This window comes from Stomoxys calcitrans, chromosome 1, assembly GCF_963082655.1.
Source record: "Stomoxys calcitrans chromosome 1, idStoCalc2.1, whole genome shotgun sequence".
NCBI classification, from domain to species: domain Eukaryota; kingdom Metazoa; phylum Arthropoda; class Insecta; order Diptera; family Muscidae; genus Stomoxys; species Stomoxys calcitrans.
Window position 1 is genome coordinate 152,249,232 of NC_081552.1, and position 20,607 is coordinate 152,269,838.

Sequence of the window (20,607 nt, forward strand, 5' to 3'; positions counted from 1 at the left end):
TTTGAATAAATTGTATTTTGTGCAGAACCCATGGTAGTGGTTTCCCAAGATTCGGCCCGATCGACTTTAGCACGCTTTGCTCTTATTTGTCTCTCCTTTTTTATGATTTTTTGACCAACAAAATTGAACGATAAACCATCAATATATGCTGTATAGTCAGCATATTTGACGCCGTTTTGAATTTTTGAATCGGCCCGTCCGACGAGCCGCCGCCGCCGATCAAGATTTTGGTCAACTGCCGCCGACGACGGAAAGCCTCGGCTCGGCTTCGTTCACTGATTCCTTCATTCCACTTTATTCAATCCAAATCCATTCAATTCTAAACAATCGGTATTACTTCTTAACTTAAAATCTATAAACTTTAAAACTTAAAACATTTAAACTAAGTAACACTCCCACTTACTGAATTGCTTTCTAACTTACTTGCTTACTTTTATAGTTAATTGTTATATAAAATAAATGTGACTACAAAAGTGGATTGGATTTAAAGCGAATTCAACTCAACACACAAAAACTATCGAGTTTTGCCAAAAGCTGTGATAATCTATCTACATGATGGCACCACAGCCACTGGAACAAGGATTAGCGGCGGGCTATTTGCCGCAAGGAACCGAAGGAAGTCCTCGCATGAACACCATATCCTTGGCTGTCCTCATAGACTTCATCATACAGAGAACCTATCATGATCTGACAGTTTTGGCTGAATTGTAAGTCTATATGGGGTATTATAGGGGAAAGTAATTGCGACAAACCTGTCTCCTCCTGTATCTCGTTGGCGTTACCACCATCATCATCATGGCTGAATGATGTTTTATTCTTTGCATTACAGGCTTCCCCGCAAGTCCGATATGGAACGTAAAATAGAGATATACAACTTTGCTGCCCGAACACGTCAGCTGTTTATACGACTCATCGCTTTGGTCAAATGGGCTAACTCGGTGTCCAAAGTGGATAAATCTGCTGTAAATTAAATTTGCCAACGAACGATCAAGGGCATAAATTTGACTTTGTTTTTATTTATTTATTTTTTTTTTAGAATATTATGAGCTTTTTAGATAAGCAAAATATGCTGTTTGTTGAAACTGCGGATATGCTGGCCCGCATGTCCCGTGAGACTCTGGTAAGAGCGTGTTTGCCAAATTTTCACATACCTGCCGCCGTAGAGGTGTTAACCAAAGGCACCTACAATCGCCTACCCACCTGTATCAGAGAACGTATAGTACCACCAGATCCCATTACTATACAAGAAAAGCGACAGACACTGCTGCGTCTCAACCAAGTGATACAACACCGCCTGGTAACGGGAAAGCTTATGCCTCAACTAAGAGAGTTTAAGGTTTGTACGAAACTTGTTTGGACATGGAATTAAAGTTTTATTGACCTCATGTTTGTTGCAGATAAGAAACGGTCGTGTCACATTTGAGGTGAAGCATGAATTTAAAGTTTCCTTGACGGTGATGGGCGATAGCCCAACAGTACCATGGCGTCTACTGGACATTGATGTGTTGGTGGAAGACAAAGAGACAGGAGGTAATGTGAATTAATTGACAATCTTTTAACGCTACGTTAAAAAAATGATAATCATTTCATATTGAATACTGTGGTGATTCTACAAAAAATATTTAGCTGAAATCATTTAAGTAGAAAAGAAAAACGGTAGTTTTCGGAACTGTTTATGGTTTGTTGTTTTAGCCACATTGACCTGTGGATACTTGCCGAGCTCCAATAGGGGAGCAAGCTTGTTCCGGTTCATAGTAGTGATCGACAAGAGAATATGTTGGCAACTGGTTATTTAAAGGCGCCAATAATTCGCCTGGTCATATCAAGTATCTGAGCACTCAGTATTTGAGCAAGAGCCGATGCTGTCCGGCCTCTCACTGAGACTCTTCACGCGATACTGTTGATTGTCCGCGACTACAGTTGCAGCTACTCCGTATGGAGCATTCCACTATTCGAAACCTGTGTATGCTTGTGGTACGTTTCTATGTTTCTATTTCATATCTAAATATAACGATGAGAAATTGTCAAATTTTATATAGTTCATAGGCTTGGCGGGCAAAGTGAAAAAAATCATATCATCCCTATTTTAAAACATTTGTTGTACTTTACCATCAACATCATAAATTAATTGAGCAAAGCCAACGTTAGAAGGAGTTTGTGGTTTATACTCTGCACAAGGACGCCAACTTGGCGCAGAGGTTAGGAATGTACGACTACGACTCTAAACGCTTTGGCTCAAATCCCGCCAATAAAATCAGTAGCATATATCAGCAGTTGATATTCGCTTACTGATGCTCGAGACATTTGTGGGTATCCGCCAAGCAGCACGCAGTTCGGACTCGCTTATAAAAGGGAGATCCCTTATCATTGAGTCAAAAATCAATTGTGTTGCACGCATTGTTGAAAGCAAAGTGTCCACTGATCCTTAATTGAATGTTCGTAAGTAAGTTTGCATACTACGCACATCAAAATTGAAATTTATTGCCAAAACTTTAGGGCGTATTCCAAGAGGGTAAAGGGTTCTTGGAAAACGATTAGGATTTTAATGTGATCCTGTAAATGGTCTTCCGAAGAATTTATTTCTGGCCTCTTTTGTAGGGAAGACGTAATCGGAAAATGTTGAGCCATCTGTGATATGTCTAGGAAAAGGGAATAAACAGATGACTGATTTTAAAGTTTTTACTTAATCCTAAGTATTAATATAGTTTGGTGCATATTCGAAAAGTGATTTTTTTGTTTATGGCGGTGTTCAGACAGATTAGGTCTCTGATTATCTGAAAGTAAAAGTTTGGTCGGAGGAAGCGCGTAGCATGTTTTTGTTGTTGTTGTATCTCCACGTGCAATGTGGCTACGATACCGATCCTGTTCAAAATCCTAAAGATGTGTAATCTCGTTCCTGTCCGGATCGCTGCTGGAACGTGAATCTTTGGTTATTTAAAGGCTCCAAAAAAAAAAACTCGCCTTGTTATATCGAGCATCATAGGCACTCAGTATTTAAGCAAGAGCCGGTACCGGCCTCTCATTGAGACTCTCCACTCGATACCGCGGATTGTCCGCGACTGCAGTTGCAGCTACTCCGTATACGAAGCATCTCACTATCCGCAACGTGTGGACGAGTCCGGTAGCTCTAGGCTAACTACATATGACCACCATACAGATCGTTGCTCGAAGTTCCAGCCTGTGTGGCGTTCATAGTTATCCCGTGCCGTTTTGTAACAAATTCTGAGTTTTCTATCTAAATCGGTGTAACGTATAACTAAAAAGATCCCATAAAATGTGCTCGACCATCGGCAACTTCTGCCGAAGCTCGCTTCCGCCTCTGCACCGCGCGACTTCAAAGACCTGGCATTACAATGACCAGATAAGACTCCTATTAATCGCATGGCAGCCGCTTGTATGTTCCGGATTGGAGTTATTCATCGGCAAGGGCGGTAACAACAATAACAAAACTCCTATCAGAGGAGTTTTACCGTTTTTGCTTTTCTCCCCGCAAATTCTTGATAGCCGGTGACTCAGCAGAGCCTAAATAGCCTTCCCCATCGTTCGGAGAAACATTTAGCAATTCCTAGGATGCCTCGACATCACACGGCTAGAGACCAGCCTATATCAGAACAAAAGAATGCCCATCGTTTGAGGAAGGTCCGTTTCTCGACTCCCTTAGTCTTAGAGCTCTATATGTTGCCGCACACCCAGCAGAAGGTGCAAAACCATAAGATCGAGCATGGTATTTAGCACCTCGTTAGGGCACTTCACTTTGTTAAAGATATCAGAACTGCCACGGTATCCTGTACATTCTTGATTATCCTGCGGAGGACACAGCCTGATGTCATACCAAACATATATAGGTGCGAATCGACCGAATCAGTGCTGTAGAGCCTATTCATTCCTCTTGATATTCTTTTTACAGTTCAGTCTCTGGTTAAGAATAATTCTTACTAATCTATTTCGTAAGAGTGTGTAAACGGGTCATATCTGTTCATATATGGATTTGATAGGCCCAAAACTCTGCTCTCTACTATTTCGAAACATTCACACCAGATAGATCATAAGAAGATCTAGACCTCCATAAGAACCAAGCGTTTTTTTTTTATTCGATGTGTCTGAATTTGTTATATATGACTCCCGACACCCACAAGAAATACCGTATATGTGATAGTGGATGAAGAAACGATTCCGACAATCAAGTGTCCCAAAATACTTGGTGTCACATAGTTCTGTATGTGGTATTCAGAATTATCAGAATGCCGCTCTTTGAACTGCAATGGGCTGTCTCTTCAGTTCATATCTGGATCACCTCCATTAAGAGACAAAGCTCCTACGCATATGAATACTTAACTACAGGATAACTAGGTATCCACCACCCAGAAGCCTTAAGGTAGATCTACATGGTTTTGAGCGTGAGGCTCAGCGCTACAAGAGAGAACGTCTAGAAACCCGTCACGGGATAACTATCAGCACCACACATGCTGGAACTTTGCTGTCACGAGAAGTTTAGCTGCGAGCTACCGGGCGTGTCCACAGGTTGCGGATAGTGGAATGCTCCATACGGAGTAGCTGCAATTGCAGTCGCGGACAATCAGCAGTATCGAGCGGAGTCTCAGTAAGAGGACGGGCGGCACCGCCTCTTGCACAAATACTGAGTGCCTATGGTGCTCGTTATGACAAGGCGGATTATTGGCGCCTTCAAATAACCAATTACCACCCTGTTTTCACGGCGATTGGTCCTTTGGACCGGAACAAACTTGCTCACCTATAGGAACTTGACGAAGATCGCCTCCTCCACATGAAAAGGTGGCTACAACAACAACAACAACCGTGCAGATAATTCCAATGTACATAAAGGTGCCATAAAAGCCAACCCAACAGTCTACTTCATGAGGTCGTAGAAGTCTGATTTGTATGGTTACAACAAATCTTTTATGTTTCTAATTCAAGCTCGAGGTCTTTTCGGTTTTTCTTTTTACAATATATTACTTATTCATCCATACTTCGCATTTCAATGAAATGCATTTTCAAGATATGAGCAAACAAACACGAACAAAAACTTAATAGTTATGCAACCGTCTTCATCGATGAATAAATAATAAGAAAGAAAACCCAGAAAGACCTCGAGCTGAAATTAAAAACAACAAATTTGAATAAAAAGGGTCAGTTAAAACAAATCAACGAAACGACAAATCTCTTAATAAACGTAGGTTTCAGATACTCCTTATAAATAAATAATTTACAAAGTATCTAGCTGATTGTGCGCACTGCACATCAATAATTAGGTAAGGTTGAAAAAAGATTGCGGTTTTTAATCCACCCCATGCCACTATGGACATACACCCAAGCCAGTAACCGGCTTGTTGTGCGCTCTAAATACTAAAAAGTAACTTCCAAAAAGAAAATCTAAGTTAGGAACTCCGTGCTACTTACAAAATCCTTAATTGTTTTCCATACCACGCCCCTAAGTTGGTTCATGTCTCGTATTTTGTCCAAACCTAAGTACCGGTGTCTGTTGGCCGAAAAAGCCGGCCAATGACATAGGAAATCAACACATTATCTAAACACAAAAAAAAAAAACAAATTTTCTGCCGTTTTTGGTTATAACATGACATAAGAAGAGGGCATAAAAAAGTCAAATTTATTTTATTTCAACTGTAAAATACCCTTTACATTATTCAAATAAGGACATACCTTTGTTGTCGATTAATCTCCCGGACATAAGGTACAATTTGGGTAAAATTCACTTGTACAGCTAATAACATGTATTGGGTTTGAAAGCCCATAACTGTTTAATATTAAATTTTTACCATAAATCATTACCTTGTACATGTTCTTTTATTTTTGATTTTTTGTTTTAGATGGCAAAGCTTTGGTTCATCCACTTCAGGTTAATTACATCCATCAACTGATACAAGCGCGTCTCGTGGAGAACCCAAATGCTCTTAGTGAAGTTTACAACTGCCTGCACTACTTCTGTCAATCGCTGCAGCTTGAGGTTCTATACACTCAAACGTTGCGTCTTAGCTATGAGCGTTTGGATGACAACATACAAGTTGAGGAGTACATACCGGGTGTGAAGATAACGGTATCTTATTGGCGTGAACTGACAAGCAAGGATCCAAAATCCGAGTTGGGCTATCGCTTGACGGTACAGTCAGATCCAAATGAAATTGGACGTCCTTTGGCCGTGGTCCATATTCCTTCTCTGGGAGCTAAGGAATCAGCAGAAGTTGCTGATCGAGCAGTGCGTTCTGACCATTTGTCCATGGAGCGGTTGATCGTGCACACTGTCTATATACGTTCTGTCTCCCGTTTATCTGATTTAAAATTGGAATTTCAAGCATTCCTCAAAGACGTTGATTGTGAGTGTAAATGTCTGGAACTATGAAAATCGATACGGGGCTTTTTTTAACTCGTTTGCTTTATTTTCTAGTTAATCTGCAAGGTACGCCAGCTATCCTAACAGTGCCGGTTTTGACTCCTTGCCTACGTGCCGAACAAATTCACATAACAATTGATACGCACACTGGTATGCTGCGCTGCCATGTACCCAAGCATTTGGATTGTCCCATTATACCAGAAATGCAGGCCTGTCTCAATGGCGACCGCAACAAGCTGCCGCATATAATGTCAGAATTGCGATATTGGATAACACATAGACGTTGCGAAAAGACTTTGCAGCATTTACCTGCCACCGCCACGGAAACATTACCATTTCTGAAGGCGCCAGACAATCCATTACTGCAAGCTGGTAGACATAAAATCTTTGTAAAATTACACCGGCATCCAAGTGTTATATTGGTAAATTATTCACATAAGTAGAAATGTGGGTTGTAATGGTAATCGTTTGTTTTGCAGGTTGTCCAATTAAAAGAAAAACCCAACACGCCCAATGAAATGGAGTACACATTCCATTTAGGCTTTGTTGCCTTTCAGACAAAGGAAAATGATTCGACAGCGGACGAATCGCCGCAGCAACTTGTGCCGGTGCAAGCTCCGCCCAGTCAGCAGGGTGCAGGGTCAACGCCAAATGCCGAAGTGCCAAGAGTTTACACAAAACTTTTAAAATTAATTGAATTTGATACATTTGTTTCGACCCATGGCCCGGGAACTGATGTTGATGGTAAGTAATAACGAATTAAATTTCAATTATTGCAAGAGTAAGAAGTAAAAATACCATCCCATCCATTTGCCAGATACGCCGCCTCATAAGCGAAAGTCTATCAATGAACATGGTGCGCCTGCGGCGAAGCAAGCAAAAACCATATATCCGGCTTATTTTATACCAGAATTGGCTCATGTTGTAGCAATGTGTGACGAAAAGATACCCTTCCTAAATTTAGCTCAAGCATTGACAAAACACAATATTCCGCATAGTGGATTACAGGTGGAGTCCAATGCCACATCCCTGGTATTGAAAATTCTAGCACTGCCCAAGCCGGGCCCTTCGGGAGAAGATAACAAGGTATGAAACAATCAGGATTTCTTTCTTAAGAGCATTGCGTTAATTTGTTTTGTTCATACATAGCAGCAGCCGCATATACCAAATATGCCCACAATTGAGCCGCACGTATGGAAGGATCTGATGAAACGTCTTCTCTCCATATCCATTCGTTCACAAATGAACAAAAACAATCAAATACGCGTTTGGGTCGTTGAGTTTGTATTCTTTAGCACACCATTGCAAAGTACCCACGCAAAGGAGCAGGGTAATCGCAGAACCGTCTATCTTACATATGAGCAAATAAATCATGACTTTTCGAAAACAGTAGACGATCTTTTGAAGGACTGGTCGAAAATAGTCTATCTTTATACTCTGGCATACAATTTCTCCGAACACATAAAAAACAGTAAGTCGCCATCCTGCCACACTCTTTGCAGAATTGTGTCTAATGCGTTCTTATTGCCCTTTCATTGTAGAACGTCTTAATATCTCTGATATGATAAGCATAAATTCATACAACTACATTAATCTGCTGTTGGGCTATGGACCCAAGAAAGAAGTAATCTGTAACATTTACTGGTCCGCCCAATCTCATGGTTTCCGTCTGATTTTCATGGGCGGCATAACCACAGTGAATTCACACTCGATGATGCGTGATCAATTGACCACTCATTTGAACAGCCAGCATAGCTTGGCACAGCTGGTGTGTATTCTACACGAGACCTATAACCCTTTGTCGTCGATAGCAAAACTGCCCATAATTCCGCATCTAGGAATTCCGGTTAGTCACTGCGGGTGAAAGCCCACTTGAGTGTGTACTTATATGTTCTACCTTACGTTTCGTTGCAGCGACCACTTGTTCCAGTGTTATCGTTTTGCATTCTGCCGCAGTCTCCATGCCTTATACGTTTGGCCTATCAGGCTATGTTCTGCTTGGAAATACGATTCAGATCCGGCCGTTTGGTTTCGATACGAGATGGTGCCTTTAGTCGTTTTGACCGCAATCTGATTGACGAGTTTACTCCTATACAGGGGTTAAAGGTGCGAAGTTTTTGTGATTATATTTAATCGAATTTTACTAATTTTATTCCCATAGGGTTTCCTCTCGAAATATGTTGATGAAAACGCGGTTTATCGCGGCCGATCGCAAAGTGAAGACGACAATCCTCCCTCCCCGTTGGGAATGGAAGATAATTTTGGCGGACCAGGCAGCGTTCCAGGAGGTGGGACTGGGGGATCATCACCTTTTCTCAGTGCTGGCATGAGAGGTCCCCAATCGCCCAGGGACAGTGGTTTACGGTTTCCGGCGCCACACACTCCACCTTCTAGCTCAAATCCCCACACACCAGCTAGTCCACATCCAGGAAGCGGCACGTCGACGGGAGCTGGGAGTGGACAAAACCATCCAAATTATAATTTAACATCGCCACCGGGACCTCATATGCCTCATCCATCACCAAGTGGTCTAATGCCCTCCTCGCCATTGAATCCCCAACCAAGTCCTCATATGGTTCACAGTCCAGGGCCCAATGCAGGGTCATTGTATATGCAGGGTCATCAAGATTCGCCGTTTGCAGCGATGTCGCCTGCCAATAGTAATTGGCCCGGATCACCAAGTATGCCAAGGCCCTCGCCTAGACCAGGGCAGAGCCCCGATCACAAATCAAGTCAATCGGGGAATACGGGGTCCAATTCCGCAGGCTGTAACTCGGGCAATCCACAAGGTATGAACCGAATGCCCCAGGCCAATAGATCATGGGCTGGAGCCATACCAACCGTATTGACGCATGAGAAACTTGACTTACTCTGCCGTCCCAGTCCCCATCCTAATAAAGAGATTGGCGCTACCCCTGATATAAGTCCGTTGGAACGTTTTCTCGGTTGTGTTTACATGAGGCGTCAGCTACATCGAAACATACAGAACGATGATACACTTCAAGTTCTTAACTCAAATGAACCTGGAGTGGTTCTCTTTAAAGTGGACGGCCTTCAGTGTCAAGTGACTCTCAATCAGATCCATATGCAATCGTTGCATCTTAAAATTGCCCCATTACCACCACAACCCACGCAAGATGGTAAGCAACCTTTCCAGCTGAGCCCAGACGATCTCCTGGTGCTCGAACAATTCTTCGACACGCGAGTGGTTGCGCCACCCTATAGACCCAACTCATTGCATAGTTTCTGTAGGGTCTTAAGCTGTGCAACACAAGTTCTCAAAGATTTTGTACAAATAATGCGTTTGGAAATGAAGCCGGATCTGGGCGGAGAACAATTCAAATGGACTGTACAGTTTTGTACGCGTGTTCCACCGTCGGCGGCACCTATTGTTCCAATTGGCAGCCCCGGCGTGCTTATAGTGCGCTTGAAAATACTATTCTTTGTAAGTAAACGTTATGCAAATCCTTTTTCCACGGCTAACTAATATTTTGTAACGATTACAGTTGCAAGTTACCCGGATACCATATAATGGCAAAGAATGGAAAGATAGCCCCTCATTAGTCCTGCCTATGGTGTACGATCTTAGTTCGAATTTGACCCAATTGGCCGAGAAACGTGAACAAGTACAGTCACCGGCAGCTCAAACGGCTAGTTCATTGTTAAGGCGATTTTCCGAGTGTGCAGTACATGGACAATGTTCATTGTTTCCAGCTGTCAGGGACCTCTTGATTAATCTTCAGTTGCCCAATGATGTACCACCACCGAATCAGGTTTGTTAAAACTTATATCTAAAAATATTTTCGAAGCGATTCAATTGAATGCAAAATAACTTAACATTCCGTAGTCCACGGGTATTCATTGCAGTAATTTTTCTATAAAACTTTCCTGACTAAAAATGCTTTTTAAATTGTGTTAATGAATGAATGAATGGTTTTTGTGCCTGATCGACCATTTCAATATTTAAGAATGTTTATTTAGATCGGAGAAGAGTAATATGTGGCGAGCCTAGGGGAGCCGCCCACCGCAAAACCCGCCAAATGGATAAATAGACCCATCACTACAATATAGGTCTCAAATGAAAGGTATTTGAGAATTGAAAACGAATCTAATATCCAATTTTGGGGTTAAGTGTTTGGGAGTCCTCCCAACCCACAAAACATCACCAAATCGGACATATTTACCAACCATGGCAATATGGGGCTGAAATGAAAGCTATTAGTGTTTTTATTTAAATATGAAACTCATTAACGTATGATTAATGTGTAATGGTACTAATTGTTCGTTTAAGAGAAGGAACTATTGTACTTTATTTTCCAAGTACTATTATTTACATATCGTCAGTTTTTATTTCATTAAACGAATCTTACTCAACAATTTGGGTGCAGAGCACGAAGCTGTGACCCACATTCGGCACCAAGTCTCTCCATACCACACCTAAAATACTCCCTAAACCGCACAATTTTCTGTCACATACACGCCCGACTCAAATACGTTTCAGAAGTGTTTTTGATGTTCGAAAATGGTGAGGTTTATGTGATTGTTTGACTTGTGCAAATGGATAAGTATCTATAAAAGTAGGATTAAGTTTGATTTTTGTGACACCAAAACGTTGTTATGGTATAGCATCCTCTTTCAGCCCGTTGCATATGATGCCAAAAACACAGATTGAAGTTCGACGTTTTCTTCGGTATGAATATCTTACCCTTTTCGCAATTGTAGCTTTTTGACATTTGCAAATTTTGGCGCGGGTACTGTTGTTGTCTTTGTGACCAATGACTTCACGTAGTGTAGGTCCCCACAAAGCCAGATCATTTCCCTATATTTTTTTCTAGAGACTTCTGTATATTTGTTGGCGCTGCAGATTGTACTCATTTACGAGTTGATCTAGATTTATGTCTACATTTTCGTGATTGTCGCCGTCCTTTGCCGATTTCAATCCGAGCACAAAGACTAAATACTTCAATTGATCAATTTTTAGTTCGTTCATATTGAATAGCACACAATGTAGATTTACTATGCCGGCGTATTCACGAAAATCTTCTCCATCTGCTTGTATCTTTGAACGACTTGTTGTTGTTGTAACAGTTTGTTGTGTTCAATCTTTCGTCTGCTTGATTCTGTTGAGTGTCAAGACGCAGAAACTCTGCGACTAAGATGGGGTGCATCCACAGGGATCTGGGTCTGAGTCGAGTGAGTCTGGCTGGACAGATAAACAGGTGACGTTTATCGTGCGGTCGATCTTCAAGAAGGCGGTCGTTCTCCTAGGACTACATTCACTCGGTAGCCATTTGCCGCATCTGCTACCGTGTCTGCATGAATGTTGTCTAGAACTGCTTGATATGCCGCTTGATCTAGAGGTTCTCTCTTGTAGCGGTGAACCTCACTCTCTAGATCATGTAGATCTACCTTAAGGCTTCTGGGGGGTGGATATCTAATCACAAGATGATGATTTGGATGGTCTCTGCGATAACAGCCCAAAAGGCATTGCTTAGACAGCATGTAGTTATATCTTCGCACTGGTAGGATCTTTGTCTCCTGATGGAGTTGGCCCACATGAGAACTGAGGAGACAGCCCGTCGCAGTTCGGAGGGCGGCATTCTGACAGATCTGAATATTATTTCACTGCGTGTCACAAAGTTGACGAGACCACACTGGCGCTGCAGCTGCATAACTTACCACAGACCGGCCAATTGCTTTGTATGTGGTCAACAAGGTTTCTTTGTCTGCACCCCAAGTGCTGCCAGCAATGACTTAAGGACCTTCTACTTTTGACTTAATCGCAAATTGCTGTGGCATGTGGGGAGAATGTGTAAGAGCTGTCAAAAGTGACGCCAAGTATTTTGGGACTCTAGATGGTCGGAATCATTTCTCCATCGACCATCACATTCAGCTCAGTATTCACATCACGCGTATTTGTAGTGAACAATGTGGCTGAAGATTTGGTGGCAAATTTCTTGCAGCGATGGAAGCTCGGTGGGAGGCCTGATGGCATGATCGTACAATCGTCCGCATATGATACGATCTCTATGCCATCTGGTGGGGGTGGAATGGAGGATAGGTAGAGGTTAAACAGGGCCGGAGATATCATATTGGGGAACCCCCTGTTTCACTCTACGGTGCTTCGACTTCTTATCCCTAAATTCTACAAATGACTGGCGACCACACAGATAATTCGTGACCCAGAGTTTCTAGCCTGGCTGGAGGAACGTGTTGGCGATGTCCGTGTGTCGAATGCCTTCGGTCCAGTGCCACGAGGACCGTCCTATCACATGGCCTGGGCTAATTGAAGCCACGGCAAATGTGTGCGGTGATGGCAAAGCTGTTGTTGTGCTATGCAGTCTTCGAAATCCATGTTGATGCTCGGCGAATGGAAATTCCCCTACGAGGCTCGGGAGGAGTAATGCCTCAAGCGTCTTTGCCACTGGTGAGAGAAGGGAGATCGGTCTTTACGACTCCCCCAAACTCAGGTTCTTTCCAGGCTTCAGTAGTGGGATCACTCTGCCCATTTTCCAGACATCGGGAACTATAAGAGTGTTCAAAGACAGGTTGAGGATAGTAGAAAGGTACTCAACTCCAGATGAATCCAGATTCTTTAACATTAATGTAGAGATTGCGTCGGGCCCCAACGCCTTAGATGATTTGGCGCCACGGATAACAATCGTAACTTCGCCCACCGGTGCCTAAGTTACATTGCCCCAAGTGTTCCAGCCACAAATTCCGCTTATGTTCGTTGACTACCTTGTTTATTTCCGTATTCAGCTCGCTGATTCTGGGGTTAGTGGGTCCATACCACGAATCCCATCACGATCGTCTGCGAGTACCATTTCCTGCACCGGGAAATTGGGCCGCACTTGAGATATTCGACCGGCTGCTATAAAGCGAGCTGTTGCTGCGTTAATGATGTCTCGGAATTTCCTCTCGGCCACTAGCGCATCTGAGGGGGGTGGCAGTTCACTGAAGCGGCGATTGGTATACTCTCTGAAGCCAGCCCAGTCGGCCTTCTTCTGATTGATAAACGTCCGGCGCTTAGACATTATGAAGTCGGGTGGTCGGTCGATGGTGAGAATTATGGAGAGGTGGTCTGACCCCAAAATGATGACGGCTTGCCAGGATACGTCACTCAGGAGATCAGAGGATGCAATGAAAATGTCTGGCGAGCTGCTGCACTGCTGGGGGGCATTATCATCCGCCGTGCAAACCGTGACATAGTCCGACGACGAGGACGCAGAAGACGACGACGACGCTTGTGACCCACTGCTGGCTATGTTCGCACAACACCTTGCGACATATCCAGTATGACTATACTCCCGTAGTGAAGTGAGGCCAGAGCAAGATCGGAAATGTACCCACTCCATGCACCGGTTACACCTCACCGACACCGACCGATTATCGACCGGGGTTCTTTTCATTCCCAGCACGGATCAGAAGCGTGCGAAGAGGCACTCCGGGATGTGCCTCTCCTATGACGAAAAAAGACGAACACGTACACTGAGGCGCAACCATTGCCGATGAGGGTTCCATCGGTTCAATCCGGTGCGTAAATGGGATTTACGAATACTGCATGTCTAGGATCACCATCAGCCTTACCAAATCTACCACTTAGTGGTTGAAAGATTGGGATTACAGTCCCGTAGTCTCCCAAGTATGGAGCTGAGAGAATCCTCGACATCCAAGTGTGTGCCATTGGTCGGGAATATCTTCCTTCTTGACTTAATCCAGTGTCACGCCTGGCCAGATCTCGCAATCTTCTTTGGGGCTCAGCGATACATTTCAACTGAGCGTTGATCCCCGAAATTCATTTGTATCGGATCCGATGCCAGCCAGCATCGTCACAAACTGGAAAAGGCCCAGGCAATTCCGCAAGGACATCGGAGTATACAGGTGACAGTCCATTGACTATCCCACTCCAATTGTTAGGTATGCAGCCCTGTTTTTCTCACTGGTCGACAACTACCATAATCAAGCCGTCCTTAGCGCCATTAGCAAAGGTTCTTGGACCCCTATTACTATTGTTCGCCTTAGTTCTTTTCGGCATGGGATGGCCTCCAGCCTTTTGGCGGACTGCGGTGCAGTGAATCTCTCCTTATCGGTGAGAATTTCAGGATCATTCACGTCAAGCCTCTCAATAAACCGAGAGCGATGTGCCTTATATTATTCCAACCTATTAACGAGCCGAAGGCCGAAAGCCTAGACAAATTATATGCATGTGACTGTTTGCGGTTAGTGGAGCCCGGCGGCCGCTCCACCAGTCTATGTCTCAGTACCAGACAACATGCTATGGCCTGATACCACCACTGCAGCTGTTGGGTCTTCGGAATCCATTCTAAGCCTACTCCCGGGATCTTGATCTGCCTCTGCATTGGAAACAGACGCAAATCATCACCCGCCTACCGGATAACACTATCGTAGCTACCCTTGAGCGTCTTAAAATTTTTCCCAAAAACAACTATTACGAGTTAAGAATATTCTTGCGGAGCGAAATAACAAAAACGTCCGCTCCACATATTTTTACATTTTTAAAGCCACACCCTTAGAAAGAGGTATATTCATTTAGTCATTAGGTTTGTAACACATCTAAATATACATTTCCGACACTACAAAGTAAAGGGCGATTTTTTAAGAGCTATAAAAAAGTTAAAAAAAACACAAAATTCAGAAAAATTCATGGAATCTTTATTTGAATCGATAGTACGGTCCACATAATTTAATGTTTGAAGATTATTTCATGCAAATGTTGACCGCGACTGCGCCTCAAATGGTCCATCCGCTTAGTCCAATTTTGGGATACTCTTTCCAACATTTCGGACGATATTTCACGAAAAAAGTTTAAATTTTGTCTTCCAATGCGTCAATTGAAGCGGGCTTGTCTGTATAGACATGTCATGCAAGTCAAGCTCTTGCATTTTGGACAAAAAAAGTTGGATATCATATCACTGTAGCGCTCACCATTCGGAGTTACGATACGACTCGCATCATCTTTGAAGAAGAATGGTCCAATGATGCCATCACCCCATAAACCGCACCAAACTGTGACTTTCTGGATGTATGGGTAGCTCTTGCAATGCTTCTGGATGAACTTCACTCCAAAATCGAAAATTCTGCTTATTTACGTACCCATTGAACCAAAAATGAGCTTCATCGTAAAATGAAAGAAGCGCGCGATGAACTTTCTTAACAGAGCACGCATTTTGATAATAAAATTCAATAATTTGCAAGCGTTATTTGTTTGTAAGACGATTCATGGTTAAATTACAGACCAATCTGAATATGTTTGACTGTAAAACAAAACACGAAACGTGCGTGAGCTGTTTAAACCAGTGTTGCCAAACAAATAATTGCTAAAAAATCACCCTTTATGTATACTTCGGATCGTTGTAAAATTCTAAGACGATTTAACGATGTCCGTGTATCTGTCCGTCCATATGTTGTAATCACCCTACAGCCTTACAAAATTGAGATATTGAACTGAAATTTGGCACTGATACGTCTTTTTGCTGCAATCAGGTTAAGTTCTTGAACGGGCCATATCTGCATGTATAGCTGCTATATAGACCGATCTGCCGAAACAGTGAGCTGTTCTAAACCTCGCGACATCCGACTCAAATATGGTTCAGGTAGGACTATATTTAGATATAGCTGCCATATAGGCCGATCTGCCGACACAGCATGTCCTAGTGCGAAGCCAAGTGGCAAACAGCGAACGCCATAGTGAACCCCAGAGCTGGTTGGTCTTAGGAAGGACTGTAGAAACCTCTTCAACAGAGCAAAAGCCACAAGAGCACCACACGATTGGGACATCTATAAGGCTGAGCTAAGAAAATATAAGGGTGAGCTGAGTAAGGCTCAGAACAAATCCTGGGTAGAATTTTGCTGCTCCGTGGGGATACATCTGAGGCCTCTAGATTCTGTCCTCGAGACCTATTACGGTGGGGTATATTCGGAAGTCAGAGGATGTATGGACAATATCTGGTGAGGAAACACTAGAACTACTCGTTGATAATCATTTTCCGGGAAATTCTCCAACGGATAACGTGGCGCCAGAAGAGGTTGTCTCTGGTATGCATTCGTCGGAGGCTATTGGGGAAATTGTGCCTGAGCCGAAAATCCTTTGGGCGATAGGAAGTTTCGAATCCTTTAAGTTGCCAGGCCCTGATGATGTATCACCGGGACACGAAGGTAATTTTCATTCCGAAAGCAGGAAAACCCTACCACACGAAGGCGAAAGATTTTCGTCCTATTAGTCTGTCATTCTTTATGCTGAAGACTCTTGAGAGGTCGATAGAGATATATCTTAGGGCAAAGATCCTTGGAGATTGCCTGTCGCGGCAACAGCATGCATATAGTAAAGGCAAATCCCCTGAAACAGCCCTTCACGACCTAGTCGACTACATAGAGGGTTCTCCTGCTGTCAAGGAATACGCAATGGTAGCATTTCTTGACATTGAAGGTGCTTTCAATAATGTAAAACCGACTTCAATCATGAAAGAGTTGGAGTTTCTAGGCATCAACTCTACTGTAAGAAAGTTTAATAATAACTTACTTACTAAAATATACATGACGGCAAGCTTGGGATCTGTGGATCTAAAAAGATGGGTAGTAAGAGGAACACCTCAAGGAGTTGTACTGTCTCTTCTACTTTAGAATATAGCCATTAACAATATATTATTGTCTCTGGAAGAAAAAAAGCGTAAAAGTGGTTGCGTATACTGATGACGTAGCAATTGCGGTTGGGAGAAAGTTTTCCAGGACTCTAACAGATATACTTCAGGACGCTCTACGAGCAACAGCGAAGTGGGCTACCGAAAGTGGGCTACGTATAAATCCGTGCCTGACAGAAGTAGTTCTTTTTAGGAGGAGATACAAGTTGCCTACGGTAGAACCTGTCTCCTTGGGAGGAGAGTATGTTCTATTTACAGAAAGCGCAAAATACCTGTTTGTTTTGCTAGACAGGAAATTGGACATCAAATTCATATTTTGTAAAGGGCAAGAAAGGCAACTCTTGCCTTATACACCTGCAAGAGAGCCATTGGCAAAAGTTGGGGGGATTAGACCGCGTGTCATGCATTGGGTTTATACTGCAGTTGTCAGACCTAAAATGCTATATGGTGCTATGTGGTCTGGTGGACGGCGCTTCAAAAGTTCACCTACTGCTCAAAGCTTAACCGGATCCAAAGGATGGCTTGTTTGTGCATCACAGCCGCACAGAGGACGACACCATCTGATGTACTGAATTTAATGCTACATCTTATGGAGATTCTGGTGATTGTGGCTAACCAAATTGCAGCGACCATTGCAAATTGCAGCTTTTTCATTGGTCTTATGGCGGTTACGGACACTGTGTTATCCTTGATACAATATCCGATGTTCCAGGCAGTGTGGATTACACCCTACCTGAGCCGCTTTTTGATAAAAATTACTGTACCACTATTCCTGATAGAACCGATTGGAGCTACGATATCTGTGGTAACAGAAGTTACATATACTTCTATACGGATGGTTCCAAACTAAACGACTAGGTGGGCTATGGGGTGTACTCTAAAGGTCTAGAACTGGTCATATCGAAAAGGTTACCTGACCATCGCAGTGTGGAAGTGGTGGACTGACTAAGATACAATGTCATTACAACGATTGGCATAAATATCTTCTCAGACAGCCAGGCAGCCATTAAATCCGTGGAGAACGTATTTCTGAACACAAAAACGCCCTCGACTGTCGCAGATCTCGCAACGAGATGACTGAGCAGTTCAAAAATCACCTGTTCCGGTGCCGGGCCACAGAGATATCCCAGGGAATTGTAAAGCGGACGAGCTTGTGAGACTAGAAACTACCCTACACATTCCAGTGATGCTGAAATCTGTGGGTATGCCTTTAGCGACATATAAGCTAAGTTTTCAGGACCAGGCCCGAAGGGCAACGAGTGATAGATGGTCACAAAGAGGGGGCTCTGAGCATTCCAAAATTATGTGGCTTATCTAGACTTGAAGAGGTCTAGCGCTTTGTTGTCATTGGCTAGAACAGACGTCTTAGTCATTGTGTCCGTCATGACAGGTAACTGTCTTTTCGGAAAACATGCTGACAGACTGAAGGTTGCCAGCAACGACTTTAGCAGAAGCTGTGAGGACAGCGATGAAGAGACTATAGAACACCTGCTGTGTGTGTGTACCGCACTAGCAGTCAGAAGAAGTTTCACTTTGGGTTTTCGATTCTTTGAGAATCTGTCTGATTTAGCGGATGTGAACATTCGCAAGTTATTAGGCTTTTTAAAGCGATGTTCATGGTTCAACGGTAGGAACTAGAAGGCATCTTCCTTCTGCTGTCCCTGTGGTATCACAATGGACGATAACGTCTATGTGAGTCTGATGGCGGACTGCCACTTATACCTAACCGAACCGTTAAGCCTCCCGCCATCTGACCCAAATATGGTTAAGATCGGATGATATTTATATATAGCTGCCATAAAGACCGATCTGTCGATTAAGGGGCTGAAGCCCATAAAAGCTTTTTTTATTACCCGATTTCGCTGAAATTTTAAATAGTGAGTTGTTTGAAGCCTCTCAACAACTGACCCAAATATGGTTCAGGTCAGACGATATTTAGATATAGCTGCCATATATACCGATCTGATGATTAAGGGTCTGAAGCCCATAAAAACTTCATTATCCGATTTCGTTGAAATTTTACTTATTGTCTGATTTCGCTGAAACTGTTACTTGTATAAATATGATTCAGACCAGCCCCTATTTAAATATAATTATGGATATGGTAGTGGCGTTACAATAAAATAGATATTGATATATCTATGGTGGTGGGTATCCAAAGTTCGGCACGGCCGAACTTGACACATTTTTACTTGTTATACCCTCCACCATAGGATGGGGGTATACTAATTTTGTCATTCTGTTTGTAACACCTCGATATATGCGTCTAAGACCCCATAAATTATATATATTCTTGATCGTCATGTCATTTTAAGTCGATCTAGCCATGTCCGTTCGTCCGTCCGTCAGTCTGTCGAAAGCACGCTAACTTTCGAAGGAGTAAAGCTAGCCGCTTGAAATTTTGCACTAATACTTTTTATTAGTGTAGGTCGGTTGGTATTGTAAATGGGCCAAATCGGTCCATGTTTTGATATAGCTGCCATATAAACCGATCTTGGGTCTTGACTTCTTGAGCTTCTAGAGGGCGCAATTCTCGTCCGATTTTATTGAAATTTTGTACAACGGCTTCTCTCATTACCTTAAACATACGTGTCTAATATAGTCTGAATCGATCAATAGCTTGATACAGCTTCCATATAAAACTATCTCCCGAATTTGCTTCTTGAGCCCCTACAAGGCGCAATTCTTATCCGATTGAACTGAAATATTCCACAATGACTTCTACAATGTGCAGCATTAATTTATGGTCCGAATCGGACTATAACTTGATATAGCTCCAATAGCATAACAATTCTTATTCAATATTCTATGTTTGTCTAAAAAGAGATACCGCGAATAAAACTCGACAAATGCGATCAATGGTGGAGGGTATATAAGATTCGGCCCGGCCGAACTTAGCACGCTTTTACTTGTTTTTTATTCATATTTCAATCTTTTCATTTTGCAGCACAAAACAAAAAAGACACATTTGCTTATCTTCTAATAATGATGTGATTTGTTTGTTTTACAGTTGATCGGTCCGCCAGTTGGTCCCATGGTGGGTTCTAGTCCGAATCCCATGATGCACTCGCCTATGCAACAGATGGGAGGTCCTGTGGGGCCGCCTCACGTCGGGCCCGGTTATCAACAAATGCCCCAGAATCCAGGTCCTCAGTGATGAAGGCGTAAACGCCGCTCCGCAGCCAATTTAAATGTGTGATACAGCACTAGCGGCTAGCTGATGAACAAAGCAGCAAATACACAAGTCCACACATATTGTATTCTCCGATAATTGTAAACTGTGCCCACAACAGTTAACCTTTTTTTTATATATAGAATATAGCTAAGAATCACAAAGTCATTGCAAAGGACTTTGTTTTTAATTATTTCCAAATGAAATCATTGCATTATTGTTGTCATTTCATTTCAAACCGAAAACGATTTATTACACACAGACAGAGCGAGAGAAGAGAAGAGAGAGAAACAAACATAAGGGAAGAAAAACATTTACTTAAATGTAATCATAATGATAAGTTATATTTACAAATAACAACAAAAACAAAACACGCAAAAAGAGAAATAGAAATAAAAAACTACATA

At 42.7% G+C, this 20,607-nt stretch overlaps 1 protein-coding gene and 1 long non-coding RNA gene across 5 annotated transcripts; one reads left to right on the forward strand and one right to left on the reverse strand.

Moving 5' to 3' along the window:
• The first annotated feature begins 261 nt into the window (after positions 1-261).
• On the forward strand, positions 262-20,257 carry LOC106090596 (mediator of RNA polymerase II transcription subunit 14). Of its 4 annotated transcripts, none has more exons than XM_059362290.1 (15): positions 262-330; positions 440-707; positions 830-962; positions 1,037-1,336; positions 1,398-1,530; positions 5,847-6,356; positions 6,422-6,789; positions 6,847-7,111; positions 7,185-7,453; positions 7,517-7,838; positions 7,909-8,213; positions 8,282-8,473; positions 8,529-9,812; positions 9,874-10,140; positions 20,039-20,257. In XM_059362290.1, the coding sequence occupies exons 2-15, from the start codon at positions 553-555 to the stop codon at positions 20,183-20,185; spliced, it is 4,650 nt and encodes a 1,549-aa protein (XP_059218273.1). In that variant the 5' UTR covers positions 262-330; positions 440-552; the 3' UTR covers positions 20,186-20,257. The 4 variants fall into 4 exon arrangements, with proteins under 4 accessions (XP_059218273.1, XP_059218274.1, XP_059218277.1 ...); XM_059362291.1 differs by having other exon boundaries at positions 7,520-7,838; XM_059362294.1 differs by having other exon boundaries at positions 5,847-6,350.
• LOC131994978 (uncharacterized) lies at positions 2,076-5,550 on the reverse strand. The gene is made up of 2 exons (XR_009397018.1): positions 5,419-5,550; positions 2,076-2,639 (listed from the first exon to the last, which is right to left on the reverse strand). It is a non-coding gene; the product is annotated as an uncharacterized LOC131994978 (long non-coding RNA).
• Positions 20,258-20,607: the final 350 nt, after the last annotated feature.